Source organism: Mixophyes fleayi, chromosome 7 (genome assembly GCF_038048845.1).
Source record: "Mixophyes fleayi isolate aMixFle1 chromosome 7, aMixFle1.hap1, whole genome shotgun sequence".
Lineage (NCBI taxonomy): Eukaryota > Metazoa > Chordata > Amphibia > Anura > Limnodynastidae > Mixophyes > Mixophyes fleayi.
The window spans coordinates 36,880,842-36,897,957 of record NC_134408.1 but is presented as its reverse complement, the minus strand read 5'-3'; the positions used below and the strand labels follow the sequence as shown (position 1 = coordinate 36,897,957).

The following is a 17,116-nucleotide window of genomic DNA, read 5'->3' as shown; positions in this document are numbered from 1 at the left end:
AATAATAATAATAATAATAATAATATATATATATATATATATATATTATTATTATTATTATTATTATAAATAATTTTTATTTATAAGGTGCCACAAGGTGTTCGTATCGCCATATAGGGACAAACGAATTACAATACAATGGGAGACAGCACAGTACATTAAACAGTAAGCACAGTAACTCAGTAAGCTCAATGCACAGCTAGAGAGGGCGGGGAAGGGGGAGGGAGGATCCGCAAATGACGGGGCCCAAGAAGAAGGGCGCGGAAGACAGGGAGACCCCCAGGGGGGAGGAGGGAGCGAGAGTGGACGTGGGGTGGAGGACCCTCGAGGAGGAGGGCTAAGTAGCTGGAGAGCAGAGTTAGAAGTGGTGGAAACAGGAGGAGAGATGGCCCTGCTCAGAGGAGCGTACAATCTAAGGGGAGGGGTGGACAGACAGAGAGACGCAGGGGAGAGAGGGAGAGTAGGGGGACAGAGGCAGAAGATAAGGTAGGAAGTTAAGTGGGAGACAGAAAGGCTTTAAGAAAAAGGTGGGTTTTTAGGGCCCGTTTGAAGCTGGACAGATTAGGGGAAGTTCTGATGGAGGGAGGGAGCTTGTTCCAGTGGAGGGGGGCAGCGCGGGCGAAGTCTTGGATACGCGCGTGGGAGGAGGTTATAAGGGGGGAAGAGAGGCGACGGTCAGAGGCAGAACGGAGAGGGCGGGATGGAGCATGAATAGAGAGGAGGGTGGAGATGTAGGGCGCAGTGGAGTTGGCGAGGGCCTTGTAGGCGAGTGTGAGGAGCTTAAAGAGGATTCTGAAGGGGAATGGGAGCCAGTGAAGGGCTAGGTAGAGGGGGGAGACAAAAGAGGAGCGGCGAGAGAGGAAAATAAGCCTAGCTGCAGCGTTAAGGACGGATCGAAGGGGATCGAGATGAGAGTGGGGGAGGCCAGTGAGGAGGAGGTTGCAGTAGTCCAGGCGGGAGATGATCAGAGAGTGGATAAGGCATTTGGTGGCATCTTGGGAGAGGAAGGGCCGGATGCGAGCGATGTTGCTCATACACACTGACTCACACTCCCTCTCTCATACACACACACACACACACCCTGACATACAAACTCCACTTACGCCTTCCTGTTGCGATGCCTCAAGGTACCGCTGTGGCTCGTACAGTATAAATAGGGAGCGTGTCTATTCTCTGATTGGCTAAGTGGCAGTGTGATGTCACTCAGCCAATCAAAGCAAAGCAGAGACTGATACTTAGAACTACAGAGCAGGGCAGAGTGCTGTCACAACACTCAAGTAAAAGTACTTGCTAATGTTGGCGCCGCTCTAGTAGAAGGTGTGGAGTCTAATGCGCCCCTGGTCTTCTCCAGGAACCTCCGCAAGGAGGTATGGGTTATAGCCGCAGGAGGCGCGCAGGTCGTGGTCCTTTACTGAGCCGTATAGCAAGGTACGAGAAAGAGTAGTCAAGCCAGCCGGGTCTGCAACGTGCTAGCAGTGGAGGTACACAAGGAAGAATACAATAGATTGGTCAGACAAGCAGGGTCAGTAGCATACAGGAGAGATAGCAGTTCACAAGGAGAATTCAATAGAATGTTCAGACAAGCCGGGTCAGTAAGGAAACACTGGAGAGCAGAAGGAATGGTCAGGAATAGCCAAATGGCACACTGGAACGCTGGAGCAGGATGACCCAATACTCTGACACCATCATGTGTAAGAGTCTGCCTTAAATAGTACCTGTGGCCAATGAGGTCCCGGCGGCGTGATGTCATCCTGATAGCGTTCCGTTGCCTAGCAACTGTCAGGCACCGTCCCCGCTGTTTCTCCACAAAGCGGAGACGGTCAACTGGCGGATCCGGCTGGGGGCATCCTGTTGCTAGGCAACAAGTATGCAGCGTCCTGGCTGTGTCGGGTGCACGCGCTGTGTCTCGTCCCATTGCAGGACGCTTCCTGCTCAGTGCTTCTGCCCACCCATCTTCTCTTCCTATCAGCCTGCTGCAGCCTCCATTTAAATCTCACTCTGGCACCATTAAGGTGCCAGAGTATTAGGTCCCCTGTTCTCCAGCGTTCTTTGTTCCTGTGCACATTTGGTTCTGACCCGGCTTCCATTGACTCCTCTCCCGGTTCCTGTTTTCTACCTTGTTATTGACCCCAGCTTGCTGACTATTCTCTGGTTTCTTCGTGACCCTTGGCCTGTTTGACTTCTCTTTGGATTCCTTCGCTGTACCGCCTGTCTCCGTTGGTTTTGATCCGGACCGTTCTGACCTTTCCTTCGCAAAACTCGTAGCTGTCTAGGTGGACCGCGACCTGTGTACCTCTTGCAGCGAAGCCCACACCTCTTTGTGGGGGTCCCTGGTGAACACAAGGGGTACGTTAGATTCCGCACCTCCAAGTCAGTGGCGCTAATACTGGTTGGTGTCTTCAGTGCTCAGCTATTACAGCCTGACAGCAACAGGTGCACATGTGTAGAGGAGCCGGCGGCCCTGCCTGGCAACCAGACGCGAAGTGACAGGCGGCCGTCCCGAAGGAGTGTAGGGGCAGCGCCTGACAGGTGCTCCTTTACTTACTCCAAGCACAGGGCGCTCCTCCTCCTGGGCTCTGACTGCACAATCTTAGCCCTGCCCCCTAGGTGAAGGGGGTGTAGCCGTCAATCAGTGGGGGTCCATCGGGGATCACGCTGGTGGCCCAGACCAAAACTGGGTGTAGGCAAGTCAGGAAAAAGTCCTGTTGAATTTTTGTTTGATAGAGTTATAGGGGATATGTGCTGATAGCATCTCATCTTGATTATCAGTTAAACTGTGAAAATTTTCATTATTATACTAGTCCCACATTCGGTTAAGCCACGCCCACTACTGACCCTAACCAACCCCACTACTTAACTAACCACACTCACTATTGACCATGGTCACACCAAGTATTTAGCATAGCCACACCCACTATTGACTAGCCACACCCACTATTTAGCCTAGCCACCCTGACCATTTTACATGACTCCCAGTTGCCAGCGTTTTAAAATAATTTCCAAGGACACTTTTCTGTTGAGCAGGGCCGCCGAGAGGGGGGGGGAGCGGGTACAGTTTACCCGGGCCCGGCCATGCCAGGGGGCCCGGGCCGGGCCCCCGCTGCTAATTAATTTTTTTTTTTTAATTTTTCTGTCTTGCGCTTTTTTTTTAAACTTTTTTTTTTTTTTTTTCCCGCGGGGGGGGGGGGGGGGGGGGGTCTTGGGTTTCTTGGGAGCTGGGAGGAAGAATAAATTAAAAAAAAAAAATAAAATAAATACTCACGTGATCGCGCGGCGCCGTGTCCCTCCTCTCCTCCATTCACACTGACTGCCGGGCGTGACGTCATCAAGTCACGCCTGTCAGTCAGTGAGGAGCGCCGCAGCCAGCAGGAAGAAAGAAGACAGAAGAGGAGACAGAAGAGCAGAAAAGAAAAGAAAGAAGTTGACAAAAGGTAAGTAAAGAAACGGAGAGGCAAGGGGAGGAAAACAGAGAGGGACAGTACTATAAAGAAAGGGGACAGAGAAACAGAGGAGGAAAAAAAGGAGAGAGCCACAGAGGAATAAAAAAAAATTGGGGAAAGAGGAACAGAGGAGGGGAAAAAAAGTGGGAGAGAGGAACAGAGGAGGGAAAAAAAGGAGAGAGCCACAGGGGAATAAAAAAAAAAGTGGGAGAGAGGAACAGAGAGGAAAAAAAGGAGAGAGTCACAGAGGAATAAAAAAAATTGGGGAAAGAGGAACAGAGGAGGGGAAAAAAAGTGGGAGAGAGGAACAGAGGAGGGAAAAAAAGGAGAGAGCCACAGGGGAATAAAAAAAAAAGTGGGAGAGAGGAACAGAGGAGGAAAAAAAGGAGAGAGCCACAGAGGAATAAAAAAAAATTGGGGAAAGAGGAACAGAGGAGGGGAAAAAAAGTGGGAGAGAGGAACAGAGGAGGGAAAAAAAGGAGAGAGCCACAGGGGAATAAAAAAAAAAAGTGGGAGAGAGGAACAGAGGAGGAAAAAAAGGAGAGAGTCACAGAGGAATAAAAAAAATTGGGGAAAGAGGAACAGAGGAGGGGAAAAAAAGTGGGAGAGAGGAACAGAGGAGGGAAAAAAAGGAGAGAGCCACAGGGGAATAAAAAAAAAAGTGGGAGAGAGGAACAGAGGAGGAAAAAAAGGAGAGAGCCACAGAGGAATAAAAAAAATTGGGGAAAGAGGAACAGAGGAGGGGAAAAAAAGTGGGAGAGAGGAACAGAGGAGGGAAAAAAAGGAGAGAGCCACAGGGGAATAAAAAAAAAAGTGGGAGAGAGGAACAGAGGAGGAAAAAAAGGAGAGAGTCACAGAGGAATAAAAAAAAATTGGGGAAAGAGGAACAGAGGAGGGGAAAAAAAGTGGGAGAGAGGAACAGAGGAGGGAAAAAAAGGAGAGAGCCACAGGGGAATAAAAAAAAAAGTGGGAGAGAGGAACAGAGGAGGAAAAAAAGGAGAGAGCCACAGAGGAATAAAAAAAAATTGGGGAAAGAGGAACAGAGGAGGGGAAAAAAAGTGGGAGAGAGGAACAGAGGAGGGAAAAAAAGGAGAGAGCCACAGGGGAATAAAAAAAAAAGTGGGAGAGAGGAACAGAGGAGGAAAAAAAGGAGAGAGTCACAGAGGAATAAAAAAAAATTGGGGAAAGAGGAACAGAGGAGGGGAAAAAAAGTGGGAGAGAGGAACAGAGGAGGGAAAAAAAGGAGAGAGCCACAGGGGAATAAAAAAAAAAGTGGGAGAGAGGAACAGAGGAGGAAAAAAAGGAGAGAGCCACAGAGGAATAAAAAAAAATTGGGGAAAGAGGAACAGAGGAGGGGAAAAAAAGTGGGAGAGAGGAACAGAGGAGGGAAAAAAAGGAGAGAGCCACAGGGGAATAAAAAAAAAAGTGGGAGAGAGGAACAGAGGAGGAAAAAAAGTGGGAGAGAGGCACAAAGTAAAAAAGAAGGGGGAAAAGCAGCATGGAGGTCGCAGTGTGAGCATAAGGGGGTACAGTGTAGTTGTGATGAAGGGGCACAGTATTGTGTGTGTAATGGCACAGGGGGCTTGTTGCAATGTAGTGTGTGTGAGGTAGGTGGCAGCTAATTAATGGGCGCTATTTTGTTTGTAGGGTGATGGTGAGGCAATTTAATAGTAGGGACTATTAATTTAAGATGGGGTGGTTTGGGGGCTATTGAATCTTGGGGTGAGTTTAGGGAGAATGAGGTCTATTTATTAAATGTGACTATGAATTATTTAATGGCAGTGATGGTTGCGGGAAATAGGTATTGCTGGGGCTATTTGCAGGAAGGGATATAGGTTTATTTATTAAATGTGAATAGTATTATTTTAATGTTGGGGCTGGAGGAAGGCCTAATTATTAATCGTGGGTGCTATTGATTTAACGCTGGGGCTGGCTGTAATTTTCTAAATGTAGCCATTTTTTTTTCAAAATAGGTCCTTCAACATTTCTGGATCCGGACAAGCCACAACTAAAGAAAGCAGCAGCCACAGGTGGAGAAAGTGAGAAGAACAGGTAGGAGAGAGCAGCACAGTGTGTGAAATGTTGTGATTCTAGTAGGGACAATACCAATTTTTGGTGAATGTTGTGTCCAATGTAAGGTGTAGGCCAAGACTGAACTGTTTGTGTACACACTGCATTGTTTGTATACTACCCTGTGGTGGTAGATGTCCTGAAAGTCAGGAGTGCTTGAACATATGTGACGCTCTGGCGAATTGAGAGCCTAGTGGTTTTTATGTTAGCCACGCCCCAATGGCACGTTTGCCACGCCCCCAAATGCATGACCACACCTCCCCCAAAATTTTTGGGCTAGCCACGCCCCTGAATATATGACCATACACCTAATTTTTTTGCGCCGCCGTAAGGCGGCGCAAAAAAATTTTGGGGCTTACTTCACTATGAGGGGGGCCCCATGGATTTGTTGTACCCGGGCCCTGAATTCTTCTTGGCAGCCCTGCTGTTGAGTAGATGCATCTATGCACTTACTCTACAGACCTTGGTGTACTTCAAGCCCCATCATAACACATTTACTAAATGTGGCTGTAATTGAGGGTTGTCCACTTGAAGTGAGCATATTACCATTGAAAGCCCAGCGGAAAAAACTAGATAGTTTAAATTGCAATAAATAGTGCAGTTGGTCAGAATTTAAAAATAAGGAGAACAAGTTTGCAGGTACAGATCTTTAAAACTTGGGACTCTCCCTAAAAATTAGGGACAGCTGCCAATTCTGTTTGACTGCTCACACCAATTTAGTAGAATAAAGTTTAGGTTTCGCAGTATGTGCCAGCTTCGGGACATACCACTATACATTACACTAGTACGAATGTTACATTTATTTGTGTAAGGGAGGAGAAGAGTGTAATTTCAGTTGCCAACTCAGGCAGCAAAATAGCTAGCCACACCCCTGTATGCCTGCAAATATAGCACTAAAAATATAATTAAGCACTTGTAATAAATAGAGACAACATAATAAAATGTAATATGTAGCACTGACAATACTGTATATTACCGACTACAATCCTGAGGCTTGCTTTAAAAAACCAGTAATTATTATATATATATATATATATATGTGCGTGTATATATATATATATATATATATATATATATATATATATATATATACTATATATACACACAAATATATTATTAACTATATATGCACACATATATTTATACTATATATATAATTAAATATGCAGTTTCAATATCTGTAAAGTTAGGGCTAAGAAACAAGTAGGATCCCTGAAGATTCTGATATAAGATTGTTGACAAAACCATCATTTGGATTCCTCAGGGAATATAAATAACCCACTCATTAGCCAGCAAGTTTTACAGCCCTGCTTAGGAAGAATTGATCTGTGTCAGGGTCTTCTGTGCTACTGTATATGGTATGAGGGTGGTGTTTGAGAGGTATATAAGCAGGGTCCCTTTAGGGGATAGACACAAGTCACAGATTTCTTCCATTGGAAAATAACCCAAGGTGAGTTACATATACTCTCCATATACTCTTGGCTTTTGTTGGTCTCTGGGATTCTAACTTGGTTCAGCGTGGAAGTGTAGAAGAACTTTCATGAATAGGACACTATTTCCATTATTAACCTACAAGGAAAAAGCACCAGACTGGAACAAAATCTCCTGTGATTTTTGGACTACAGTAATTGCAAAGGAATAATTTTAATGGGCAAGCAATCAACGACGTCTCTGGTTAATCGCCCTATATTCAACTGTCAACAACAGCTCCATGTACCAACCTTTTAAGGCATTTTTGCCATAAAAATGGAGCCTGGAAATTTTCTTCGGTCTCTCTTGCTAAACAGACAGCATTATACAAACAAGCGCTAGTGTTCTTATGTTGTATTGCCTGTACTTCATAAAGCTATTATTGTTCCATGAATGTTATACCAACAACTTGTTGCATGGGTGTAGACTTTGCACTAGATCTTACTATAAAATAAATGAAATGATATGTTCTATTATAAAGCATTAATATTATGTTTAGCTACTGGGATATGTATTTTTATGCTGAAATGATACAGATATTGGGTCATTTGAGTCCTGGCACTATTTACTAGGCTGTGCAGTATTTTTTCATGCTATGGCTGCTGGCAAAAAACCATGCATGCTTTAAATGGCAAGCTTTAATGCTGATATGCAGCATCTTTAGAGATTATTTTAAAAAATAACTAATAGCTGATCACTTTCTATACTTGCAAATCTTAATAAAAACTTATGCTTCATTTTAATTCATCTAAAATTGTCATTGCTTTCTGGCAATAACTTTAAAGTTCTAATAAGTGATTTATCTTTCAGTAGATCTACCATGGCCTTTTCTGGTATCCTGAGTGAAGCTGACATCGCAGCAGCCCTGAAGAGCGCTGAAGGTATTGTATAATTCATTCTATTAACACAGTTAGCTTTCAACATTCCATTTATTACGTTGTGTACTCGGATGGCTAAGACATTCGAGGTCAGCTGCCTCCTTGTGGAGGAAAAGAAAACTGCAAATTGATAATAATACTATTAACACAAAGGGCTAGATTTACTAAGCTGCGGGTTTGAAAAAGTGGGGATATTGCCTATAGCAACCAATCAGATTCTAGCTTTCATTTATTTAGTACCTTCTACAAAATGACAGCTAGAATCTGATTGGTTGCTATAGGCAACATCCCCACTTTTTCAAACCCGCAGCTTAGTAAATCTAGCCCAAAGTCTGTGAATGTGGACATGGTGTTAAATATGACATAATATAGCCTCATCTGCATTTGTAAGATATGGCAATATAAATATACTATAAGAACACAAAAATAACTTGTACTTACCATTACAAATCTTAAATATATCTAGCACAACAGAAATAGAAACATTTAAGCTTGCAACTTAACATCAATAGTCCTAATTTTTTTTTTGGGAGTGCCTACAACCACCTCTATGCTTCAAACATCACTGAAATGCATTTGAAATCATATGCACTTATCTCACTACTTAGAAGGCTAAACTATTATGTGAAACTGGTTATTACTTCCAGTTAATTGTCTGGAATAAAAATGATTGAATGTGGTCATTAAACAAACAAAAAAAAAATTGTTAAAGAATTGTGCAGTAACAGAATTTATCCAATGACAATTTCTATCTTGTATTCCAACTTGTAAAGACTCTCTCTGTTGTTTCCCTTCAGCCAAGGACTCTTTCAACTTCAAAGATTTCTTTGCCAAGTCTGGACTGAGCAAAAAAGCTGGTGATGCCAAGAAGATCTTTGAAATTTTGGACCAGGACAAGAGTGGATACATTGAGGAAGAAGAATTGAAGTTAGTAACAGTACTTTACCTATAGTGTTATCATGGTATCATGTATTGTGATATAGCCATATATTTACAATATAGCTTTATGTATGGTTAGAAAATATTCTGCTAAGAACGCCTTAAAAGGGAAGCTGGCAATGCATGATGGGACTTGTAATCCCGCCACAGCGGCAGAGCCACAGACTGCATTGCAATATGCTGCTGTAGTTCAAAGCAGTTTGGGCCAATCAACCTTCTCTACAAGTGTTAAAATGCAAATTGCAGCTCTGAGACAAGAAATGTTCAGTTGTTCACAAATACAGTCAAACCCCAATTTTACTATTTTTAAAAGGGCCAGGAATAAATGGTGTAAAATTCGGGCAAATAGGAATAAAAGTCAGAAAAATATCTAAAACCTCTAGTAAAGTGACAGAAAACACACAGGAAATTTGCATTTGGCCACAATGCATGTTTTTGTTAACTAGTTTACTTCAGCATGTAAAATGTCAAATGGTGGCCTTTCCATGAGAGACTACACATGCACAGTAAAACAATATAATAGCTTTATATAAAGTTGTCTGTCTGCTAGATCTGGCTGCTTCCAAAGATCTAATTGGTTACAGTGTTAAACTGCTTCAGCCGTGATGGTCTCCTGTAGTTTCACTACTAGCTTGTTCTTGACTCTCTCTTTCTCCTGTCCTCAGGCTGTTCCTGAAGAACTTCAGTGCTAGTGCCAGAGAACTGACTGACGCTGAGACCAAGAAGTTTCTGTCAGCTGGTGACTCTGATGGTGATGGCAAGATTGGAGTTGAAGGTAAAATTCTTTCAGTTGTTGTATTATTTCCTCCTAGCACAGCTAGATATGAATGACTACAAGTAACATCTATCTATCTATCTATCTATCTATCTATCTATCTATCTATCTATCTCTATCTATCTATCTCTACCTATCTATATCTATCTATCTATCTATCTATCTATCTATCTATCTATCTATCTCCTATTTATCTATCTATCTATCTATCTATCTATCTATCTATCTATCTATCTATCTCTATCTATCTATCTCTACCTATCTATATCTATCTATCTATCTATCTATCTATCTATCTATCTCCTATCTATCTATCTATCTATCTCCTATTTATCTATCTATCTATCTATCTATCTATCTATCTATCTATCTATCTCTATCTATCTATCTCTACCTATCTATATCTATCTATCTATCTATCTATCTATCTATCTATCTATCTATCTATCTCCTATCTATCTATCTATCTATCTCCTATTTATCTATCTATCTATCTATCTATCTATCTATCTATCTATCTCTATCTATCTATCTCTACCTATCTATATCTATCTATCTATCTATCTATCTATCTATCTATCTATCTATCTATCTATCTATCTATCTCCTATCTATCTATCTATCTATCTCCTATTTATCTATCTATCTATCTATCTATAAATCTCCTATTTATCTATCTATCTATATATCTATCTATCTGTCTATCTATCTCCTATTTATCTATCTATCTATCTATCTATCTATCTATCTATCTATCTATCTATCTATTCATCATCTATCTATCTATCTAGTGTGCACTTTAGAACACAAATATTGCATTTCTAAGCATGATTAGATCTATCATTAAATACCACTAATTCATACATTTACTTTTCATACAGAAAAGTGCCATTGTTTAAATTAATTCCCTTTCAAATGCCTTTTCTGTTGCCCCCGGCAGCGGCCCCATTATAGGAACGCCCCTTATAATTACTAGATGAAGTGGGCACTCACACAACACCAAGGCCCAGCCTGGCTGTGATGGTCTACAGGGCTCTTAGTGTCTCCTTCATACAAGACTTGATAAAGGTTCATTATTGAGAGTATGGTGAAGTAATAAAACACACTTCTCTTATAATACCATAAAAGCTACATACATGTTTTCTAACCATGTCAGAGCAAAAATGAAGCAATTTACAAACTGAGCATAATTGCTGAGGATATTTGCTAAAGCTATGTAGCTCCTAACACTGCTATCACTGAATTATGCCATTGCAATGACCAGTTACACATTTTCAATTTGCATTTCTGTTGCCTTTTATCTAAAGATTACATTTCTTATCTCAAATGGTAGTCTAAACTTGTCTGCCTTGAAATTATTTTTAAACTTTGCACTGATAAACAAAGCAAGAGCATGTTTGCGTCTGTCTTTATAAAAAGTAAAATCTTATTAATTTTAATTTTCCTTTCTATTTTCAGAGTTCCAGGCTCTGCTGAAAGCTTAAAGTAACATCTTAATGGAAGATCATGAAAAAAAAAATAAGTCCCCGTTTTTATTTCTGTTAAACTGAAGGGTTAGTGGAACCTGGTTAACAATGTCAATGTTTGCCCCGTTAAAGAGGGTAGGTTTATTTTCCAACATGTGCAAGCAATATCTAATGTCATCTTCCCTACCAGTAGAGCCCTACTATACTCTCTTCGCCAACCAACATCAGGATCCGGAGCTCCCACCAACTAGCAGTTTAACTCAGAGACAAAACAATGCCTCCATCTATTTATTTATATATTTTGTACATTGATGCATTTCCAGCTGTTTATACTATTGCAACTTTTGTAAATCCACAAACTGATGATGCCTAGTCTTGATGTCTTCATGGTTAATTTAAAGCAGCAAGGATGATGTAAACACAATGCTATCAATTAAAAGGACATTTTGGAATCAGCCTGTGTCATGTTGTTTGCTGGGTTGAATACATAGATTAAAAACGACAACTGCTTTTCAGTTTTATTACAGGGTTTTAAATGTGATGGATTGTCACTAAACCAATGGTGGTGTAGTTCCTGCACCCTGATCTCTCTTGTCTGAGCTTGGAGACATAGCAGATGATCTCTTCTTCATCCACCAGGGGTCAACCTGGGTAACCACTGCTTGACTCCCCCAGACACAGATATAGCATACAAATAAGTGAGGGACAAGTCACTTGGGTACATTTATTAATGGGGAGTTAATAGCTAATAGTACTTGGTACTCATATACAGATAATCAAAATAACAGGTACTTAAAGGGATAGAGAATAATCCAAATAAAATAATCACACAGTTCAGTGCAATGTGGTTAACTAGACAGAGAATTGCTCATTACAACTCACTACAAATTGCAACAGGTGATCACAAATATATACGATGGTGGATTAGTATAACACTCAATTCTTACTATCACCCTATAATAATTATGTATCTCTCTCTAATGGCAAATAGTACAAGTCTTGCAGTGACACACTTGGTTGAATTAAATCTTCACTCTTGCCAATATAATATAACAACTCAATCTTTAAAACAGATTTATCCAGCTACAAACTAATAGTAAATCTTAACTGCATCTCTCACCATGAAGTCCATTAGATACTTTGACAACGATATGATAATCTGCTCAGTACTAGCTCAGTCTCTGGTATTTGACTTCCTCCAAACTAAACAGACAGTTGGATTAATCATCTAAGCCTTTCAAGAATAGTTAACTGCACGAAACAACTACATTTAAGCAATAAATTGTATTTAATCACAGGACTATATCAAACTAAGCTGATTGATGGGCTAGAATATGCAGAACTCCATAAGAAATGGAAGACTACTTATGTGGTATTGGAGAAGAAATAAACTATGAATTGCTTTTGACTGCAGTTAATACTCGACCAATTCGCTCACATACTAATATATCAAAAGGGAGCTTTTGGGTAACAGAAAGAGTAAACAATGATAATGTGCCCAATGCAGAATCAGCATTAAAGACACAAGATTGGCATAAGAACTACAGTTAACAACATGATACTATGACTTCAGAAGAGATAGAGGAATGTAAGATACCAGTAAAGTATGTGCTACATGCACCTAATCACTTTCCTAAGCTAGAAAGTGACCTGTTGTCAGGGAAGAAAGTGACAAAGCAAAGCAATGAATGCTCTGTCAGCCAATGACAGCGGCATCATCACAATAGGGAGTCACAGATGCGCTGAAGAAAAAAATCACTGATGAATTGTACAGCGGCCATCCCGCATTGTAGGTGTAAATGAGCATTTTGCTGTATTTGTAGACAGTGAATAAAGCTGGGACAACGATGGTCAACTAATTCTGCTGTCTGATGTGGTTGTGGTAGGACTGGGAGCACTTAAGCTGGAATTTCACTGGTGAAACGTGTGAAAATTTACAGCCAACGAAAATTTTTGGAAAGAGTTTTGAAAATTTCACAACTGATTCAAAAATCCTCTGCTGAATTCCACTTGCAATCTACTATCATCTCATGACTCCCTGCAGCCGCTTTCGGTCTCGGTACGCTCTCAGCATCTCTTTTACCTTCTTTCACCTTCTAGTTAATTCTCACAATCTATATTTCCTTTAATGAAATGTTTCCTCACATATCTCTAATGCTGCCTCCCTTACAGGTCATACTGGTTCCCTGGTAGATCTACACTACACTCTCTATATCTTCTTTTATTTTTATAAAAATTTTCCAAGTGGTCGTGGTGGAAATTTAGAAGGGGCGGTATGGAAAAAGTAAGTGAATGGAATTTGATAGTTTTACAATGGAAGCAGTAGAGTTGTCATAGCGCCGTATACATCCTCACTTACACCACTGATTGTTCCCCATTATAAAGGCAAGATATACTATGCATCAATGCAATTCTAGATTACTTTGAACTGGATTCTCACCCTATAATACACCTTATTCTAAAAAAGTTTGATAATGTGCTTATAGCACTTTGTAATCACATGGGTTATACATAGAAGTAGCTGTAATGTGTCTTATGGGATATTTGCTGCTCACTACACTCCTGAAGGAACAGACAAAGGGGTAGATTTATCAAACCTTCTAAAAAGTAAAAGTGGAGGCGTCGCCCATAGCAACCAATCAGATTCTAGCTATCATTTTCTAGCATGCACTAAATAAGTGATAGCTAGATCCTGATTGGCTGCTATGGGAAACATCTCCACTTTTCCTTTTTACACCTTAAATGTCTAGTATGAGTCTGAACATGCTAAACCATGGATCTGCATCATGTACAGCCAAATAATAACTTTTCTAAATGTGTATTCCTTTACTAGATGTAACCAGCATAGTAGGAATCTGTCTAGAGACCTGTACAATGGTGCACAGATACCTCTTTACCTGTACATAAAAGTCTTTCATATTTGTAAACACCTCATTTTCTATATGTATATTGTTTGGTATGTTTTGCATATGTTGTTTTCTAAAATTTAATTAAAAAAATATTAAAAAAAAAAAAAAAAAAGTGTTTCACATCAGAAAGTTATTTTGGCAGAATATGCACACATGCTTATTTGTCCAATCCACATATCATTGACTTTCTACGACCACTGACTAAGACAGGAGCTTCATAAATAGACATTCATCCTTTTAGGGCTGCACTTGATAATTTTACAGTGGTTGCTATGGCTACGAATGTAAAATAAACCTCCAAATACAGAAGTCAGTCCAGCAAGAGTAATGGTGTAGTGACTTAAATAGAACTGACATGTCAGCTGAGACATATGGGGGGGGGTGGAGAAGTGGATACACAATCATGAACGGGAGATGCTCCCTCTATAGGTCTTATGCCACCTGTCACTAGGAGTATTTATATGACATTTCTGCACTTGTGAGAGCCTGTGACATATTGCTCTATTATTTCTGCAGCTGCTTCTCTTTCTTCTGTGTGCAAAATTTACTTTTTCGCTGAAGCGTCTTATTTTCTTAGTTATTTTGGGACGGGTGCTTTTCTTGGGTTTGTACTTGGTCTGCACAGTAGAAAATATTTCCATGTTTCTATGTATTCACAATCCCAGTGTTTTAAATATATCATTGCTGTCAAACTGTGGGGCTCTTGGCATCCAGTGTAATTATGGACTTCTTATTCCACCGTATCCTCTATATTTCTGTCTGCCTTGCAATATTTTCTCTATGAAATGGCCCAAATCTATGTTCACTATTACCTTGTGTATCATTGGGTTATTAAGTAAGCACAAGAGCCTATTTGGCCACATAGATCTGTTCTTACTGGCACAGCTAAGTCAGCCCTTGACAGTCAAAGAGAATTGTATTCCAGCATGGAGCCTCCTCACTTAGCAGACCAGCGGATTCTTAGCACATACTCTGCGACCAAGCTGACTGTGTTGGCTTTCGAATTAAGAACCATTTCTTACTCAGACTCTTAGGGGCATATTCAATTGACGGTGGGATCGCCGAAAATCCCGCGCTCCAAAAATATTACCGCTAATACGGTAATCCTGCGCGTAAAAACCGTTAATACGGTAATTTACTCGCTGGATTTCAGGGAGCTGTGAGCTGAAATCCAGCGAGATATTACCGTATTAACGGTAATATTTTTGGAGCGCGGGATTTTCGGCGATCCCGCCGTCAATTGAATATGCCCCTTAGGGGGAGATTGAATCCTAAAACGCTGATGAATTCAGGTGTAGGTCTGCTCTGCTCTACTGCTCAAGACACTGCAGGATACATCCAATACATATGTGGAATAAAAATTTGCAAAAGAACGCACAGAAAAAAAATCCATTCAAATAATGTCACCTGATAATAATACAAGCAATAAAACAGTTTAATAAAAAACAAAAAGTGTTTTTTGTTTTTTTTTGCCATGAAATACATTTATTAGGATGTTCTTAATGTCTATTGAACATAAAATAATTCTTTACATGTTATCGTATGCATACATGACTGTCATCACTGGTTGTGACAGGATGGACCGCCTATGCCACCCTGTCTGGTGCTGCTGGGAACCGGCTGGGCTTACTTTGCCACCGTTCCCTTTCATTATCCCATATGCGCCCTTTTGCCATAGTAGGAGGGGCTTACAAATGTTGCCACCACTGGTCTTTACCGGCATCCAATACTGTGTTTCTTCTGGGTAACTGATGCTGAGAGTGTACCCCGTTACTGGCGTACCTGGGCTGGTACTCCTGACCTCTTACTATGGATTAGGGGCGCTGCAGATGGATCCCCCCTGGCCTCAGGGCCGGATTAAGGGGGGGGGCACAGGGGGCAAGTGCCGAGGGCCCCCCTCTCTCAGAGGGCCCCCCGGACCAGGTGTGGCTCTTTTTGCTGCCCCCAAATGTCAGAATACAGGGGGCAGCACAGGGTTCCGAGTGTAAGTGCTCTGTCGGCACTATCAGCACAAGTAAAGCTTTTGCTTTTTTTTTGAGTGTTCAGGGTTTCCGTAGCTGCCGTGTAGATGACAGTGTAGGAGGAGCAGAGAAGAGCTGCCCTGCCTGTCAGGCATAAGGTAAGTTAAAATCTGGGGGGGATGTGTTTGTGAGAATGAGTACAGTATATAAATATAGTGTGTGAGTGTGTGTGTGTGTGTGTGGGCAGTATATATATATCATACTTACCAACTTTCTGATCTTCAAATACGGGAGCCTGCAGAGGAGGTGGGCGTAACGGGGGGCGGGGGTCCAAAATGTGCGACATTTTGGACCCGCCCCATAATGTAATGACGCAAAACGCGTCATTTGACAGCAGGGGGGTGGGGCCAAATGCTGGGAATCGTGGCGTTTGGGACTTAATTCTGCCCACTTCACTAGGAAGTGGGCGGAATTATCCAGATGCGGGAGATTGCCACACTCTCCCGGGAGTACGTGAGACTCTCGCAAAATGCGGGAAATTCCGGGAGAGTTGGCAAGTATGATATATATTGTGTGTGTGTGGAGGCAGTGTATATATATTGTGTGTGTGTGTGTGTGTGTGTGGGCAGTATATATATTGTGTGTGTGAGTGTGGGCACTGTATATATTGTGTGTGTGTGTGGGCAGTGTATATATATTGTGTGTGTGTGTGTGGGCAGTGTGTATATATTGTGTGTGTGTGTGTGGGCAGTATATATATTGTGTGTGTGAGTGTGGGCACTGTATATATTGTGTGTGTGTGTGGGCAGTGTATATATATTGTGTGTGTGTGTGTGTGTGTGGGCAGTGTGTATATATTGTGTGTGTGTGTGTGGGCAGTGTATATATATTGTGTGTGTGTGTGTGTGTGTGTGTGTGTGTGTGGGCAGTGTATAAACTATAGTATGTGAGTGTGGGGGGCCAGTATATAAATATAGTGTACGTGGGGGCAGTATGTTAATATATGTAAGGGAAGGGGGTTCTTAATATAGTGCGGGAGGTAGGCTATTTAATGGTGGAGTGCAGGTGTGGGCTAATTATTTAATGAGTGCTATTTTATTTGTGGGGTGATGGTGGGGCAATTAAATTTAATATTGGGTCCTATTAATTTAAGATGAGGTAGTTTGGGGCGATTAATTGAATATGGGACTGATTTTGGGAAGGAAGGC

The 17,116-nt window shown here is 41.4% G+C and overlaps 1 protein-coding gene across 2 annotated transcripts; it reads left to right on the top strand.

Annotated features, from left to right (window-relative positions):
* The first annotated feature begins 6,850 nt into the window (after positions 1–6,850).
* LOC142097642 (parvalbumin beta-like) lies at positions 6,851–11,493 on the top strand. 2 transcript variants are annotated; one of them, XM_075179669.1, is made up of 5 exons: positions 6,851–6,960; positions 7,791–7,861; positions 8,656–8,785; positions 9,463–9,572; positions 11,031–11,493. In XM_075179669.1, exons 2-5 carry the CDS (start codon positions 7,801–7,803, stop codon positions 11,054–11,056), a joined length of 327 nt encoding a protein of 108 aa, XP_075035770.1. In that variant the 5' UTR covers positions 6,851–6,960; positions 7,791–7,800; the 3' UTR covers positions 11,057–11,493. The 2 variants fall into 2 exon arrangements, with proteins under 2 accessions (XP_075035770.1, XP_075035772.1); XM_075179671.1 differs by having other exon boundaries at positions 6,857–6,960; positions 7,794–7,861.
* The last annotated feature ends 5,623 nt before the right edge of the window (positions 11,494–17,116 follow it).

Bases quoted from the DNA above. Each gene is read 5' to 3' on its own strand.
- LOC142097642 (XM_075179669.1), top strand. From the start codon at position 7,801: ATGGCCTTTTCTGGTATCCTGAGTGAAGCTGACATCGCAGCAGCCCTG. The intron at 7,862-8,655 runs GTATTGTATAAT...GTTTCCCTTCAG, and splicing joins AGCCCTGAAGAGCGCTGAAG to CCAAGGACTCTTTCAACTTC. The intron at 8,786-9,462 runs GTTAGTAACAGT...TCCTGTCCTCAG, and splicing joins ATTGAGGAAGAAGAATTGAA to GCTGTTCCTGAAGAACTTCA.